Source organism: Lissotriton vulgaris, chromosome 9 (assembly GCF_964263255.1).
Source record: "Lissotriton vulgaris chromosome 9, aLisVul1.2, whole genome shotgun sequence".
Classification (NCBI taxonomy): domain Eukaryota; kingdom Metazoa; phylum Chordata; class Amphibia; order Caudata; family Salamandridae; genus Lissotriton; species Lissotriton vulgaris.
In genome coordinates, this window is record NC_141697.1 from 1,141,102,920 (window position 1) to 1,141,121,300 (window position 18,381).

General features: G+C 41.8%; 1 protein-coding gene across 4 annotated transcripts in view; it reads right to left on the reverse strand.

Annotated features, from left to right (window-relative positions):
• PRKCD (protein kinase C delta) overlaps positions 1 to 18,381 on the reverse strand; it is a 450,985-nt gene that overhangs the window by 115,589 nt on the left and 317,015 nt on the right. For all 4 annotated transcript variants that reach the window (XM_086939184.1, XM_086939183.1, XM_086939182.1 and 1 more), the window contains exon 6: positions 11,203 to 11,263. In XM_086939184.1, the coding sequence (XP_086795310.1) occupies positions 11,203 to 11,263 (61 nt within the window). The remainder of the gene's footprint in view (positions 1 to 11,202; positions 11,264 to 18,381) is intronic.

Genomic DNA, 18,381 nt, shown 5'->3' on the forward strand with positions numbered 1-18,381 from the left:
TAGTGTCTGGATACTCTAGGTTAGGGAGTATGCTGCAATTTAAAATACAGTAACTAGAGTACATCAGTTTCAGATTTTTTGGTTGTAGCCAGTAAGAGGACTGTAGTCTTTCTTTCATATTCACGGTCCTAAGAAACACCTGGCTGTTATGGGTACTTTTCTACAAAAGGACCAGAAGGGCAGCAAACACACAGAGTCAGCTCAAAGGGCCAATCAGGTTACTTTCACATACGAAGTTGCCACGCAAACGAAAACCGGGAAAAAAAAACAGGAAATAAAGAACTTGCCCAGTGTTTTTTGAGACAATCTGCCATACTAGAAACAAGACTAAATAAGCTTCTTGGAGGTCTGAACTTGTAAGGAGTCCGAGTATTCGAATGGATATGTTTGGGGAGACCACCTCAACAGGCCATATTCCAGTCCCCCTTCTCCAATGTGTTTAAGAAATAAGTTTTGCGCCCCTTTAGAGAGACATACTGGGGAAACCCATTTTCTTCCTAGTCCTCCCAATTCAAACATATATTTTGTACAGGATTCTTTTTTACTTAGGAAATATAATGAAAATGCATTAATATGCATCTAATAAACTAAACATCAAGAACTTGTTTTTTTCAGAAAATTGGTCAGATTTAATGTAAAAAAAAAAAATACACTTCTCTGCATGGACGCGACACATTTTAAATTGCCAGTCGCGGTTTTCTTTCTTGCAGCTGAACAAGAAATAAAAAAAGAAACTTAGAAGACGCACAATATCACACTCGTGTTCATCTGCAACTTCCTTGGTAGGGTGTCAAAACCGTGGCTGACCACCGCAAAGGCAAACTGACTTAGATAACAAATGCTTTCTCGTGCGAGCAGTTGCAAGAAGGGCAGCACTGAAATATTAAAGAGTGAAAAGACCTGAATGCTGGGGCGTGAGGTTGTCTTTCAGGGATTTGCAGTCACGCACACGTTATGGCAGAGGGAGGGTGTAGAAGACAAGGGAAATAGTTTCAACAACATCCTGTCATTTTAATTAATGTGCATGACTGCCACTAGGCGCTCGCTGTGTGGCATGCATACATGCCAACCTTTGTAAGCAGGAAGCTTTCTACCAACCATTTCAGGCTTCATTACAGTGAATATTACACTCTCCTTTTGTGCTTTATTTTCTAGTTCCTTAGGTACCTCAACATTTGTACGTTTTCCATGTTTTTGTAGGTTAATTCTTTAAGCAATGACCTTCCTAAGCCATTTTAAAATGTCGGGAAAGTGAGCATTGTGCTGTTCCCCAATATAACAAAAAAAAAAAAAAAAAAGACTACTCTGATCACTTATCCAAATGTGGCCCAAGCATCAAGAATACACATCGCCTTCATCTTTAATGTCTTTAATGGCCTGTAGTGCCATGATGCTATAACTATTCTTCGTTTCGATTTGGTCTCCTAGCCAGCTAACTGCAGTCAGTGGCAGCATTTTTCTTTATACCCGCAGTGTCTCAGCCATATTGGCTTCTTGTCTCCTGCTTCTGGAGAGCAGGAGGGAGACAAACTCGTCCCCAACAAATTGAGACATCCTTCTCGTGACCTCTTCCATACTCAACATCCAAAAATGGTGCAAGTCAAGCAGCGAAGGACTGAGATACGCAGACTAGATCAGTGTGGGAAAAGTACGGGGCGAGATTTGTACCCCATTGCAGTCACAGTACAGCTGGTGGAACCTCAAAGTAAAACAATCATAAGGTCCAGGACCACTGCTGAATGGATGAGCCAATAAGAAGTGTCCAATAACTGACACCAAATAAAACATAGCCCGTTACAGCGAGGCGGTCAAGTCGCAGGCACCGGTCATCTTCCCCAAAAGAAAGACACATGAACAACAGAGGTATGCAAGCCTGCTATGACCACGCTCCTCGATTTAAGGCGTGAGTACATATTCACTGACCAACCCACACGGAAACAAAGCCTGCTACAGGGAAGCCATCATCCACCAGAAGCCTGCTACTTTCCCCAGAACCAATTTTTTTTTCTCGAAAGTAAAACAGTAGCACGTAATATAGCAAGGTTACATAATTACCAGATTTTTATGTTGCCGACCACCAAATTATACGTCTGAGAACAGTAAAGAAGTCAATGCCGGTATGAGTTCATTGAATAAACACAAACGGTGCCAATAGACAAACATAACAAAGACCACGTCCAGAACGAAAAACGTGCCTCGCCTAAAAGCCTTAGCGTTTTCCCAGAAGTGTTTTTGAAGCACAAATGAACAGGGGTAAACATGAACGGCACGCACCTAGACTTAAAGTGGAATGAAGGGCCGACACACACTTTTACAATCAACACACTTTCCAAATGACTTTGTATACACAAGCTACACCCGAAATAAGAACAGATTTTTTTCAAAGTGCTTCTTTAGCGAAAGCTGTGTACTTCCAACAAAATAACCTTCATATATATCATAAAATTGTGGTTTCTGTGCAGTGTAACTCAGTTAAACTAAATATTAAATCTGTCGAAGGCACTGAAAAAAAATTAGGATTAGGAAAGCAGAGACTGTAACCGGCAAAGTTAGTGTATTTGTTTCTACACTATGCTGCCGGATCTCTGCAGGAGCACACAAATGTCACCCTAAAAACACAGGAGGTATTCAGTCAATCAATCATAATTTGATTTATATTTACAAAACAATAAAAGTTGCACAAATGAATACATAAAAAACAATTGGGTATTGACATAATATTAAAAAGGAAAAACAAGCTATTCCAAATGCAGCAGTGGATATCCGGGCTGCAGGAATTTGCCTTCAAGTAGATTTTCATTGTTCGAAACCCCCGACTGGACATTTTTCTGTAGTTGAGCTGCCCTTCTCGTTTGTGCTCACTAATCACTCAGTTGCAGAAAGAATTGTTAATGATTTTTGATGGTTAGAGCACGTGATGGGACATTCGTGCTGGAAAGAGCTTGAGTGCACCCGTCTACATCCAATTGCAGTAAGCCATTGGCTGGCAAACTTGAAGATGTGTGGATATAGCGAAAATGTGTGTGCGTGTGAATTCTGCATTATATTTCGCTGCGTAATGAGAAACGGTAGCACTGTTCGATACTTAAAAATGTAACTGAAAAACTGCTAATGGTTCAGGAGACTCCGCCGAGCACTTTAGAAGTGCGCAGCCACGCGCATACAGCATCGGGTGACGTACCCTTCCCAAACCAGCAGGGCCTGCTCTCGAGCGGCTGCGGGTCAGACCACAGTGTTACCATGGGGACGGCAGTGGCACGCGGCACGCGAGGGACTCTTTGAACGCATCTTCGTCTCACCCTTTAAATGAGTGAGGTAATCTCCAGGATTAGATTAGAATGTTTTGTTATGTGTAGAGCACACATTTACCCGTGACCGTTTCTTGGCGCTGCAGGGATGGGAGAAGAAACCCAGACATTTGCAGAAGTAAACAGAAACGCTCTTATGAGTTTCTGGAAATTACCAAGGACGGCAAACACGTCTCAGTGACGGGATCTGAGACTTCCAGAGAGTGGGAATGAAGATTTAAAAACAGAGGCCGACGAGTTCTGCCAGTGGAATACATTTGAGTACGAGAGGGGTGCATGGATGGCCCAAAAGCTGTAATTTGCAATGAGGGAGACACAAGGAGTGCAAAGATCTTGCAGTATGCAAATAATCTGTGCAGTTTAAAAGAATAAAGAAGGATCAAGTAGAGATTCTGAAATATTCACCAAGGACCCTAATCACAACAAGCATTGGCAAAGCCAATAGGTCTTGTCGATGCAAGCGCTATTCTCTTTGCAAATGTGTTTTAGTCATGTTGTAGACCTGTGTGGCTGTTCTGCAACATGACTAAAAGTGAGTGGTGTAGAGTGGAGTGTCAGAGTGGAGTGGTGTAGTGTGCTGGAGTGGTGCAGACTGTCGAGGAGTGGCATAGTGGCGTGGGGTAAAATGTTGGAGTGGCATAGAGTGGCGCAGAGGGGAATAGAATGAAGTGCTGTAGCTGCACGGAGTGGTGTAGCGTCGTGGAGCAGAGAGTCACAGAGGCATTGAGTGTCATGGAGGGCGAAGACTGGAAGGGCGCAGAGTGGAAGGGCGTGGAGTACAGCATCGTAGAGTGGAGCAGAGTTGTTTAGAGCAGAGTGGTGTCGAGTGGGGTGCTGCAGAGTGGAGCGGCATAGAGCGGAGTAAAGAGCAGAGGAGTGGAGTAAAGCGGAGTGGCATACAGGGAGGTGCGTACCGCGGAGTAGAGTACCATGGTGCAAAGTGGAGTACATTGTCAGAGTGGAGTGGCATAGTGTGGAGGAGAGTGTCATATGATGGAGTGGCAGAGTGTTGCATAGAGAGTAGAGTGGAGGGGCATAGAGTGGGGTGTAGAATGGTGAAGAGTGTAAGAGTGTTGTAGTGTGGAGTAAAATGGCGTGGAGTGGGATAGAGGGAGTTGCATAGGGAGAAGTGTTTTGTAGTGTAGAGTAGAATGTCGTGGCGTACCATAGAGTGTTATGGAGTGTTGCAGAGTGTAGTGTCATTGAGTGTAGTGGGGTAGAGTGTTGTAGTGTGGAGTGGCATAGAGTGTCAAAGAGTGGAGTGGCACAGAGTCACATAGAATAGTAGAGTGGAGTAGTAGGCTATAGAGGAGAGTGGAGTAAAGCGGAATAGAGGGAGTTGCGTAGAGCGTCGGAGTGGCATAGAGAGTTATAGAGTTGAGTGGAGTAGAGTGTATTGTGTGAAGAAGAGTGCTGTAGAGTGGAGTGGTGTGGAGAAGAGTAGAGTGTCAAAATGGAGGGGCATAGTCAAGTCTGGAGTAAAGTGTCAGAGTGGAGGGGAGTAGAGTGGAAGGGAGTAGAGTGGAAGGGAGTAGAGTGGAAGGGAGTAGAGTGGAAGGGAGTAGAGTGGAAGGGAGTAGAGTGGAAGGGAGTAGAGTGGAAGGGAGTAGAGTGGAAGGGAGTAGAGTGACAGAGAGTAGAGTGACAGAGAGTAGAGTGGCGTGGAGGGGAGTAGAGTGGATTAGAGTGGAATGGTGTGGATTTGAGTGGAATGGTGTGGATTAGAGTGGAGTAAATTGTCAGTGTGGAGTGTTGTAGAGTGGAGTTCTGTGGAGCAGTGTGTCGAACTGTCGAATGGCATTTCGTTGAGTGAAGTTGTCAACCTTAGAGTGGCATGGAATGGCAGGGCGGAGTGAAGTGTCAGTGTGGAGTGGCATGTCAGAGTGGAGTAGGGTGTTGTAGATTGGAGTATGCAGGGTGTGGGAGTGCTCTGCCGTTACAGACAACCAATTCTCAGATTAAATGACCATTACATTTGCATAGACATACAGTTTTACTGATAAAAGTATACATTGCACAGCTGATAATGTGTGGAAATGTCACCAGCTAGTGTACTGATTTGTTTTTAATGCATTAAACTATTTATTTCCACCACACCTCAGAATTTTAAAACATGCTTCATTTGTGCTTTCCAAATTCCGAGATAATCTGAAATATCTGCACAGCACATTTACATTTTGCTGTGTGCTAGAAAAAGCCTTTCCTTTCACAACAAGACAGTCACATAAATCCTCTCACTTTGAAGTTAGCGAAAGAAAAGTAAACACCAAGCTACCTTGGAAAACTGAGCCTAACATTTGACCGGTGGGTTTAAATGCACAGCAAATTAAAGATTTAAAGGCCTGTTTAAAGAAAGCGAGCCTTCAAAAAATAATGCAATGAATAGCCTATGCTCCATGGGAGGGACGAACTCAAGCTGAATACCCGAAAACAAATAAAGCCAACAATTAGAAAGCAATCAAATATGAGTTACAAAGCCATTGGTAAGCAATGGGAAGAATACATTCTTAGGTCAGCTTTCAAAATGGCCCAAAGAAGTTGTTGGCAAACCAGACAGCTGCACTGTCTGGTAGACTTCGATTTAAAAAGGCAAATGTATCTGTGAGGATCATTTGCTCCTCCTAGATGAGAAAGAGCGTTTGTTTTGCCCCCAGTTGCCAATTACCAAGAAAAGGACTAATATGCGGAAAGGTCTGGAAAGCAGCTCAAATTATGCTTCTGAAATACCCCTGGAGCAGGTAGATGCATTCACTTATCTAGGCATCGCCTAGCATAAAGGACTAAGTTGGAGGCCGCACATAAATACAATGGTTTTAAAACACCGGCAATTAGCCAGCGTCATGACCAAGGAATTCGAAACATCACTAAGCCTCTTACCCCGGTGCTGCAGATCTACAGCTCCAAGATAATGAGCTCAGTCCTGTATGGTGCCGAGTTATGGGGTTTTGAGAAATTGTCTCCACTAGCTGCATCAGAGAGCAGGTGTTTTCAGGGGGTTACAAGCCTACCTCAAAGTACACCTATGCTTCCCCTGCGTTAAGATCTAGGCAGAAAAGCATTAGCAGATTTAGCAAGACTACGCACAATCCCCTCCCGGCGCAGAATCTGGTGCACACCAGAACTGGCCATTTCCTCAGAAGGTCTTAGAAATATAATGGAGGCTGATTGCTTCCATAAAATTAGCTGGTTGCGTGACATCAGAAGTTCTCTAACCTGTATGGGAATGTCATCATTGTGGTAAGCCCTTAACAGCACCAAGTTCCCATCAAAATATTTAATTAAGCAAAGATATTGGGAACTGATTGTATAAGAACAGAAAAACAGAAAAAGTGATGCCACAACATTGACAGGAATGTTTTTGCAAATAAAAACAAGCACGGCTGCTGAGAATTATTGGAATGTAATCTCCAAGGCGCTAGACAGCAAACTATATTTCCAGTTTAGAGCAGGATGCTTACCCCTGAAGTCTCTTACTGCTCAATGGTTTGCCACTGACTATGATAAATGTCCAAACTGCATTGACTTGGAAGAAACATATGCACATGTGCTGTTTGCATGCCCTGCGTATGTCGCACCTTGTAAAGCATGGCTGGCGCCGGCTTGTATAAGGGCACCAACCCGTCTAGTGTAGCCATGAGAATTTTATGTACTGATCCATCTTTATCGTATTCAGTACCAATGGCAACATTTTTAAGATGGATGTGGATAAGATCTAAATTGCTTCCTGCAAATAACTGAATGCAGGACTTTCCCATCAATGATAATGGAATATGTTTTAGTCCTGCTGGGACTTTTTAAAGTGTTAATAACTTATTTATTTTAACTTACAATAATATTGTGTATATGTTTTTAACTTTTTTCTAATTCTTTTCTCTCATTTAATAGCTTGTTGTATCGATTTTATCCAACTACTTGTTTTTTTATCCAATATTGTAAACTGTGTAATTTGAGGTTTTATGTACCCAGCTTTTATGACATTTACTGTCGAATAAAGCTTATGTTGTTGTTGTTGCTTTTGAAATACTGGTCCCAAAAGGGTGCTGTACATTATCAAGGGAGACATGAAGAGCAGATTTTTCACATTTAAATTTCATTCCATGCGACATATTTTAAATTGCACTACATTTGCCCTATTTAAAATATTATGCCAGGGAGGTGAAGCTATTTGCCCCTAATCCTTAACATTTTCAGTCAAATTCTGAATCTGGAATTAGAACTCAGATGTCCAGGTTCGCGAGTCTGAAGTTAAAGCCACTGAAATATATCTGCTCAAAGTGCAAGGAAATGCAAAATAATTCCCTTCTACTACTAAGTTAGATGCAGGATATGGTTAATAAATGTGGCTTGCAAGACCATTACTGAACAGGGACCTGCAGATCAAGTAGGGTATTCTTTTTATTGGTAAGAACCATTGATCCTTTCCATGCATGACTCCTTGATGAGATTAGGGAGACTGGAGTGACAGTATGTTATGTTAACAGTACTTATAGAGTGCACGATTATTCCTAGGTGTCTTGGCGCTAGCTCTACTGAACACAAGGAAAGAATGGCCCTATTAATTAGTAAAAAGCCATTTTTTCAATGCCTTCCCGAAAGCCATAAGATTGGGCTTGGTCTTGGTCTTGATTTGAAGGGGTAGCAGATTCCAGATTCTAGCGGTACCAGTCACAAAACGTCTGCCTCCCCAGGAAGCAAATTCGAAATTAGGAACTCTGTCTTTTTGCCCCTGCTGAGTGAAGGTTTCTGGTTGGCTCATACCATTTGAAACTATGTAACAGGAAATCTGGGCCAGAATCATGTAGTGCTTTGTAGGCATTACTCAGGGATTTAAACCAAATTTGCTGTCTGGCGGAGCCAGTGTAGTTTGTGAAGGGAACCAGTTATGAATTTAAATTTGGGATCGTGCAGCCGCATTCTGCACAGATTGAAGTTGATTCAAAAGACATTGTTGTGTATTAAGATAAAGACTATTGCAATAGTATATTTTTGAAAGGACTAAAGAAGTACTACTGTTCTCTGTGTATCTGAGGGTAATCAATGAAGGATTTTTTTTATGATCCTAAAACTATAGTATGAAGAAGAGGTGATTGCATTGACTTGATCTCCAAAAGTGAGTTTATTGTCCATAAGAACTCCCAGGTTTCTTGCCTTCATAGCGGGGTAGGTACCTTTCCTAATTCCTCTTGCCACCAAACTGGGGACTAGAAGGAAACCTGGTTGCCAAAAAGGATAACTTCTGTTTTACCAGAGTTTAGCTAGCTTCAGGCAATTATTGTTCATCCAATTGCTGACAGATCGCACACAGTCATGAAATCTAGTTCCTGTGTTGTCATCTCTGCTAGATAAAGACAGCAATTTGTGTGTTATTGGCATATGATGTTAGCGAGAAACCAAAGGACCTGTTCAGAATTGCTAGTGAAGTTACATGAACATTAAACAATAAGTGGGCTTAAAGAAGACCCATGAGAAACCCCACAAGGAAGTGGCAAGGTTTGGAGACTACCTCCTTTAAAGCCACCAGTTGCTCTCTCCCTGTGAGGAAGCACCTCAAAAGTGGCAAGGTGAACCCTTGATACCAATGTCATTAAGACGATCGATCAGCAGGCCATGATCGACTGTGTCGAATGCAGTCGACAGATCGAGCAAAACAAGGGCTGCACTACCTCCCTGATCAAGAGAAGCTCGAATCTCCTCTGTTGCATTGATCAGGGCCATCTCAATGCTGCAAAAACTTCTGAAACGAAGCTGTGTTGGATCCAGAAGATCATTCTTCTGAACGATCTCCGCAAGCTGAAGATTCATGGCTTCTTCCACTATCTTAGCTGGGAGCGTCAATCACGAGATTGGTCGATAGCTGATAGGATCCAAAGGATTTAAGCTAGGGTTTTTTTTATATTAGTGGACGGATCGATGCTAATTTCCAGATGTTGGGAAAAACAGTAATAGCAGTAGGCACAGAGGCATGCCTTTATTAAGGATCTGCACTGCCACATACCCTTGTCTATGCACACAGCAATAGGTAAATAGACATTGCACTTCCAGCTAACATAAATCAATTTTGTGAAAACATATCCATTTACAACCCAATCTCACCAACACAGATCTCGGCAAAAACTTTGTGAATTGAAATAAATTGTCTCCATAAATGTTTTTTCTGTGTGACTGACTTGCAAGGGCACGTGGTCAGATAGAGTTGTTGAATTAACCCAATGAGCCATATTTCCTCCTAACCTCTTCTTTGAGGACCACGATTCACCGGTTAGTTCATTCTCAAGCCCTGAGAGTAGGTGCAATTAGCTCAGATAAGCAGACGCAGTGACTGTGGCGAGGTCCATGAAAGAAGAAAAAATATCTTAATTTGGTTGACGGTGCATCTTGGGAAACAGTTCTCAATGCAAGTTTATCAAATGCTCCGGATGGATTCCCAGTCACTCTTAGGTACGAGTTAGGTGGCCTCTTTTCTCTCCAGCTTACAGACCAAGAGCTCTTGGGCCTCACACAAAGCAAGCAGTGGCAGAAGCAGGAGATATTTGCAGGGTATCCTACATCTCTAAGCTGAAGTGCGAGCACATTGAAATAAAAAAAAATGCAGAAAAATAATGGCTGAATAAGTCACTGATGCAAAACTTGTGTAATTGATTCCAACGAGAGGTAAGCTAAGGTCTAGCTTCTCATCATATTCAGCGTTAACAGAATCCCAAACAAAGCGTGTTTTTTACCAGAAGCAATAGGCACCACTTCCGCTCACCTGTGCCACCTTCATGAATTTCCCCCAAAAGACATTGTGTAAGAGGACGGTAGCAGTAGCCTCAGCGCATGTCCCATTACATAGCGCATGGGGAAATGCTGCCACAATTGCTGCTGCCAGCCCCCAAGCATATACTCCTGCTCTGGTTTTCCTCAATCTCTCCATCCAGTATTGGAAGCATTACATTATTTCGCCTGAGGTCTCAAAAGTTGGAAATTAGACTTTACATTCAATGCACCAGTCACTTCTACTATGTGAACATTTCATTACAAATGGGTCTTCGTGTCCATCAGGGTGGCCTTGACTTGTTAGATCTCACTTTTTACCACTGCGGTTTTTACACGCGGGACCATCTGTCCTTCTTATAAAAGAACAAGAGGGCTGAAGCAAGTACAGAGACAGCATGCCCCTGTAGAAGTTATAGTCGAGGTGCACAAAAAGCAAACATATTGGGGATTTAAAGAAAGTAAATAGAAATCCAACAAAGAATTTGTATTGCAAGTATGAGAGTGATCTACGGTTGTACCATTAGACTCAATAGACTAAAGAAATCTTGTTTTTGTCTACAAATATTTGTTACTGTCCATTATAAAAGGTTGTTTATACTAAATATTAGATAAGAAATAAGCATATTTATTCGGATTGAGATGATTAGAGGCATTGTAAGATGAGATACCTCTCCGAGGTATAAATGTTATCTTTACATGCATACTGTTCTATTAGCGTGCTAAAATACGTAACATGTTAAACACATATGGTAAATTTTTGACTTTGTTAATAGTGCATTCTATGTAGACACTGAACCTAAAGATGTTTTACCTAAACAATTTACGCTCCCTTTGACACACCAGAAAATACTTTGAACTTAGTTTACTTAACTTGTCAAATAAAATAACTGAAGTCACTACAACAAAGCCAATTACTGTTTTTTGAGCATCTACATTTCAATTCAGCGCAGGAGTACAGTGAACAAAAACTGTAGACAAAAACTGAAGGTTGTGAACTTCAATAAGACCAAAGAACTTGATCAAATCACCAGCAGGCTCATCTTTACAAACTATAAAGTGCCAGAATTCATGCAATAGTGTCATACAATAAATAATTTGGTGAGCACAGTAAGACAGCTAGACTATAAATTCCTCCTACCTGTGTCTTCTAAGAGGTACTGTACAGACATTAAAACCCTCCCTTGAGGTTGCAAGTCGAGCTGCAAAATGAAAACACAATGTATTAATCATCACATTGTTAATTATTTCGCCGAGAACGAAATTCAGGAAATGTTTTCAAAGAAATGTTCAATTCCACATGAAATCAGGTTCTGAAACATTGTTTTAACAAAAACAATAAAATATTTCGCAAATGAACTAATGGAGGTTTTCAATCACATATAGAGCCAAATTCGCAGTAAATGTGTCATTACATAGATTCCCGAGCTCACGCCATTGTGGACAAACCTCATGTCCCCAGGATGAAACAATGGGTTGATTTAGTGGGTGGGATCAACAGAACAAATATTGTGGCTGTAGACCAAACTTTAATGAAATAAGTTTTAGCAAATCCTATAAATCTGGCTTAATATTCTTACGCACACATATGAATGCACATAAATGCACACAGACTATTTATGCCATGTATGTGTGCAAACTGCCTTTAACCGTGCCTCCTGTTGCTGGATACATTTATTAATTTCAAAAGCTTGCAGTGGGGCACTGACATATTCACCGCAAACTTAGGATTTAAGAAATCAAAAAATTACAGCAGACAATCAACTGAGGTACAATATCACCCATAGTGCAACTTCAACAGGACTACAGAAATCCTTAAGGAGTGAAATCACTGTTCAGTGCAAAGTCACTGTTCAGTGCAAAGTCACTGTTCAGTGCAAAATCACCTTTAGGTGCCAAACAACATCTAGGGGCCGATCCTGATGTGGTTTGGAAATCATTATGACCAAATCGGTTTGGGAATCGTTTCTGACCGACTCGGATCTTGAGTGTCCGACCAACCAATTACGATGCATCCGCATGCTTCCAGATATGATTGGGTCAGACTCCCATTGACTTCAATGGGAGCGTATGTTCTGACAAATGCATAGGCTCCCAGTGAAGAACGGGGTGGCTGGGGAAAATCGGGCAACCTGTGGCAGGCACCCCCTGGTGCCTGCCACACTGTGCATGGCTGGTAAGGGAGGATCCATGGGTACCCCAACAGGCCCGATTGGGATGGCACTGGGTGCAGGGAGGCCAGCTAATATCACCCAAAGTCTAAATCGGACTGCCAATTCGAGTCAGACAGCACAATTCGGGAACGGCTTTCCGAATCAAGCTTTGTAATCGGTCATTCGAAAACATGGCCCATAGAGATGTAAGAGTCTGCTCTGTACAGCTCGGTCATTCCGAATGCCATCAGGTTCGGATTAAGATATTCCCAATGCCTAACTCGCATCGTAATCGGTACGTCGGAAATCTTTCCAATTCGGTCAGAAAGACACATTACCGATTCGAACAGAGCAAATGCCGTTAGGAGGCTTTCCAAACCGCATCCGAATCGGCCCCTTAGTAGTAAAAAAGAAATTCATGTACAACATCACTTTTAGGTACAAAATCACTAGTGGTGAGAAGTCAGCTGGCTTGCGGAAAGCCTTTTAGGTTCAAAAACACATTTAGCTGCACAGTTAGGTGCAGTTGGTGCAGGAGTGTGGAAATACTTTTAGCAGTACAAATGTGCATACTGAAGTGGATAAGTACTTCAATGTCAATGCACTGAAAAGGGAAGCACTGTTTAGGCAGTTGGGCAACGTATCTATTGGCCAATAGCTTACAGTAAGAATTACATATTCCTCTGCTCTGATACGAAACGTTAATTACAGAATGTTGACACAATAGCTCAAGAGGCCTGACCCAAACTAACGAATGCAGTAGGATCAAAATGACAAAATCTGGCATACAGTGAAAACGTTGTTTACGAAGAAAAGAGTAATTCTGAAAAAATGCAAGTGAGCAATGGGGCCTGAAGTTGAAATATGGGTTAAAAGGTAAATCTACATTCTAGTTACTATAGCAAAATTGTAATTTATTTTTCTTTCATTCTTAAAATCATTTTTTCATACTTCGTTTTTCCATTTATTTTATATTAGGTTGACCAATAAGTAGTAATAACTGTTTTATATATAGGTTTTAGATATAGGTGGCATTGCTATTTGTTTAAAATATTTTCCTAGTGGGGTTTTGATATACGTAATGGGAATTCCATTGAGGGATAGTACTTTCTAACCATAACACAAAATTTGAAATTTAAGGTTGGATTCTTTTATGATCATCTTCAATTGTGAACACTCTGAGAAAGATTGCATAACATTTTCATCCTTCAAGTTGCTATACTACATATAAAAAGCCAATTTCATTATTAGAACAGGATATAGTGGTGCTGTAATGTATGCAAGTTTTGGGAACAGGTGCTTAGGTGTTCGAGCAGTTGCTATAGTGAGTGCAAATACATCGTGGGATGATGACTGCTCAATATGCAAATGATACGGGTTTCCAACGTTAAATGAGTTTCCCCAGAGCGTAAAAATTGTAATTGCCATTCATTTAGCTTTAAGAAAAGGAAAGACAACGAAGGGAAAATAGCACACACCTGGTATCTTTTCCACAATTCATTAACAAGAGGAAATATGCAACAATTATGATTTCATGTCACTTTCATGGCTGAAGTGGTGGTACCAAAAATGCCAGTTCCAATGGGGGAGCAATACCTCTGTACATACAATCCAGATCTCTTTAGGCCAAACTCTTGTAACTCCCGATTAAGAATTCAAATATTGTATACAATAGAAGAGTTGGACAAATGTGACCTATGGGTCAGGGAGGAGCTTGTCTTAAATTATATTTAATCTAGCAGTGTCATTGGCTGATAAATATTGCATTGACACTCATTTATTTCATCTTCTTGTAGAGGCTTGTTAATGCTTACGATATACAAGAAGGGTGATGGAGAACTTGCACAAAAATATTGTCCTGGCACTCTAATTGATATTGCTGTAAAATCATTTGCATAAACCCATATGCTAGTACTGTCTGATTGGAGGATGGATAACTAGACTCCCTTTGAACAATAGGAGTTTTATATGGGAAATGGCCTTTTCCATGCAGCCTTTAGTACACAGGCAAGTACCATGTAGATAAGTATTTGTACATGTACCATGCAGTAGTTTACATCGCAGGTAAATTTAGTATTAAATCACATACTTGTTATGTTATTTAAAACAAGTTGTTTAGGTGGGGCTAATGGTAGATGGAGTTAAGGATGGTTTTAGGGTTTTAGAGTTGGGTAGAGGTAAAGGGATGTATGAGTTGGTTTAGGTGTGGTAGAGGTAAAGGGAGGAAAAGGCGATATAAAAGGGGGTTAAGGGTCTTGAAATTTGATCAACATGCTCTATAGCAACATGCATTTTTTATGTGATTTAATGCCAAGCAAAATCTGTAAAAACAATATATGGGACCGTAGAATTAACTCCATAATGATTCAGGAATCACCCATCCGCAAATAAAAAAGGGGTCCAGCTTGTAACAAGTTATTTTAACTTGGAGGACCATTTGCTATCAGATTTGAAGATTTTCCCTTTTCAACATCCCTTAATTGAAGAACTATTGAACTATAGCAAAACTTCTGGATATACTGTTCAAAATCACTGCATCCAGATGGACTGAACATCACTGACAATACTACCTAATTACTGCATATCTCAAAAGATCTCAGGACTGCATTGATTCTACATTTCAAATGGAACCTTTACTCATTATGCTTTTTGAAAATCAAGCAGTGTCAGCTGTGCAGACACTGAGCACACAATGCTGTACTTGCTGAGGAAGGTGGAAGCCCAAAAGTTATAGTTGTAGTGGAAGAAAAAGGTTACCTACCTAGTAAGCATCTGTTCGTGGCATGTAGTGCTGTAGATTCACATGCTGTGCACACTCCTGCTATTTAGTGTTGGGCCCAGATGTGTGCAAGCTATTTTACTTCAATGAAGTCTTTCAAGTCACAAGGTACTGTGAGACCTCCTCTTGTTGTTAAAGTGCTTGGTCACCCCTACATTGTTAGGTTGTTATCTTGCATGGCGGGTAAGTAATGTAAATCTAAGCGATGTATAGAGAGATGTCCAATCAAAAAAAGAGGAAAGTGAGATAGAAGCACACTGCAACAGCCGCAGGCGTCCAGGGAGAAGGGTGGGCGCATGTGAACCTACAGCACTACATGCCACGAACAGATGCTTGCTGGGTAGGTAAAAGTTTCCATTTGAGGCATGTTTGGCTGTAGATACATAAGCTGTGCATGGACTGTAAAGTAGTCTCCCCAGAGGTGGTGGCTAGCCTAAGGCAGTTGCAGTAGATTGAAGAAGTGTACGGAGTACTGCCTGGCCAACATTGGCTTCTTGGCAGGCTAGCACATCTACATAATAATGTGAGTAGAAGTATGTGGTGTTGACCAGATAGCTACTTTGCAGATGTCCGCTATTGGTATGTTCCCCAGGAAGGCAAAATAAGCCCCTTTTTTTTAAGTCAGGGGGCTCTAGGTGGATGGGGCAAGATCCTATTAGCTTTAGCATAGCATGCCTGGATGCACTTTACGATCCATCTTGCAAAGCCCGATTTGGATAGGGCCTTCCTTTGTGGGATTTGAGGAAGCAACAAAAAACTGTTGTGTCTTTCTAAATGGTTTAGACCTATCAATGTAGTACAGGAGGGCTCGCTTAATGTCCTAGGTATGGAAAGCTTGTTCCGCAACCGAGTCAGGTTGTAGGAAGAAATCAGGGAGTTCAATGAATTGATTAAAGTGGAATTGTGAGATCACCTTAGGGAGAAATTTGGGGTTCGTGCGGAGGACTACCCTATCCTGGTGTATCTGGTAAAAAGGTTCTGCCAAGGTTAATGCCTGAAGTACACTGACATGCCCGAGTGAAGTGATAACAACCAGAAATGCCACATACCAAGAAAGAAACTGGAGGGCCCATGATTCTTGTCAGTACAATGTTGAGATTCCATTTTGGGGCTGGTAGTGATGGAGCAAGGATTCGCACGTAAAGCGACTTGCTCTCATTCAGGAACCTCGCCTAACGTATAATCATATTAACCCAACTGTCCGTCATTTATTTAGCATTTTTCCCCACACGCGGGTGTCCCCAAGAGGCTTGCCTGTGTGTCTTTTCATCCTCACAATGCTTGCACTAGGGAAATGGCTGCTTCGCAGAAATCCAGTCTGCGCATGCGTCGGTCATACCCATGTGATGTGACGCACTCGCATTTTGGAGGGATTGTGTTGCTCATGCGCACTGATGCAAAGATGGCCGCTTGTCTCTCATCACGCTCTCTGCTTGCTACCGCTGCTTTTGCCTATCTGTCTTTTCGCACTAAACTTTAATACTATTGCTGTTATAAATTAAGGGGTGTGTTTAAATCTATCACGGTATACAGTGTGATCATTTTTATGTATGATTCTAATTTGTTTTCGCTTACTTTTCATGTATCGCGTCTTTGGGGGCCGGTAACACATGAGCTGCGCCATTATGAAGCTCCTCTGAGAACTGTCATGTGACCTGAGAGAAACCTCACTGCGCAGAAGCTAAAACAAGCCAGCTGGCTCCTGAAGCCCAATGCGCCTGAGAAAACTTCTCCGAGAGACCAAATCTTACCTTGGACAAAGCAACACTGTTGCTACCCACTATGTACTGTGTTGTCTTGCTGTATTCCTGTGCATGGGAACGTGAACCCAAGGGGCGGGTAGGGAGAAATTATTATGTATGATGGGAACACTGAATTCTAGGAGGTGACAATGATCACATCACCTCTCCTGACCAATCATAATGTACGAAACTGTCACTTGCAACATTGGTGGGTGGTCTAAGGGTCCCCAAACAGTATAATTGCCCTAGTGTAGCTTAGGAAAATTGTCCGACTTGTCCGAGTAGCTGACCTGTCACTGACCCTACGAACTCTATAGGTGTTCAATCTAACAGTGCTGCGGAGCACTCTGTCCATGCTTTCCACAATCTCCTAAGGGGTGGAAATAGTCTCAAGTGCTGGCAAAGCACTTTTGCTGGGGAAATTCGAAAACCCATTCGGGGTTACTGGCGGATTACTTGCAGAGAGGGGTAACGCTGGCGTTGCTTCTGAAGCTGTGGGAGTTGGTCGTACCTTGGTGAGCCCAGTCCTGACCCAAACCGGAGGGGTATCCTGTCCTGACTGTCCGTGAGCTGTACCTGCTCGCATTCTGGCATTCCTTTCTTGAGGGTCCTTGTCCCCGTCCTTCCAACTGACCCGTGGCCAGGGTTAGTCCTCATTTCTAAATTAGGTAATTATTACTCTGTGGGTTTACGTCCTCCTTTCTCTCTCTTTCTCTTCTTTTCTTAATAAAGCACTCTCGCCTGTTATATTGCTCTATCACCTTGAAATGCAAATTATATGCAATTGTTTATTAGAATTGTTCCACTTCTCTCCCCACCTGTAGGAGATTATCTGATTGTTATATTTTTAGTGTGTTCCCGTTTTTCCCTTTTCCTTTAGCATGGTTGCAGTGAACTTAGTAAGAATAGCATGAGTAGCCTAGCTTAAATATACATTCTAGATCCTATTCTTGTCCCTCGCCCTAGTATAAACTTGTGCTGAATAGCGTGTTCCCTAAATGCTCATATCCTGTAGTGTTCCCAAATATTCTAATGGTACTTGCCCTAATCTATAGCTATATTGTGGCTTTGGTTTTGCTGATAGATGCGTTACTGTGCATTTGGCTTGTTATTGTTACATATCCATTCCAAAATCTTTTTATAAAGCCTTGAAAACTCATCAGGTGTCTGTGGTCATTTTACAGTACATAAAGTGGATAAATGTATTTTGGTTTATAGAGTAAATTCTTTCCTAGGAAACCTGTCACCTGTCCACTGCTAGCTCCTGATCCGTTGGGAGTAATGTGCCTGTGGTAAGTCAGGTACATGAATAGTAAGTGGTGTAAGAGTCACCCCCCGAATTACTCATAGCGGCGTGCAAGAAATCACCCGGCTCATGCAAAATCAGTCCTCGTTTTACTCACGTCAGGGCCCAGTGCGTGGGGAAAATTGGTAAACTTGTGACCCGGGTGACCTGCGCGCTCTATCAGTAATTTTCTGGTAGCAGAGGAATGGTTAGGACTAGTTAAGATAGGTAGATAGGATAGTTGATAAACAAACCGTGAAAATAAATGTGCTGCTGATTTTTCTACTGTATTGGTTCAAAAAAAAATTTGCATTATCTAAAGTGTTTGGTAAATGTATATGATTGCTGCATTGCTGCTATA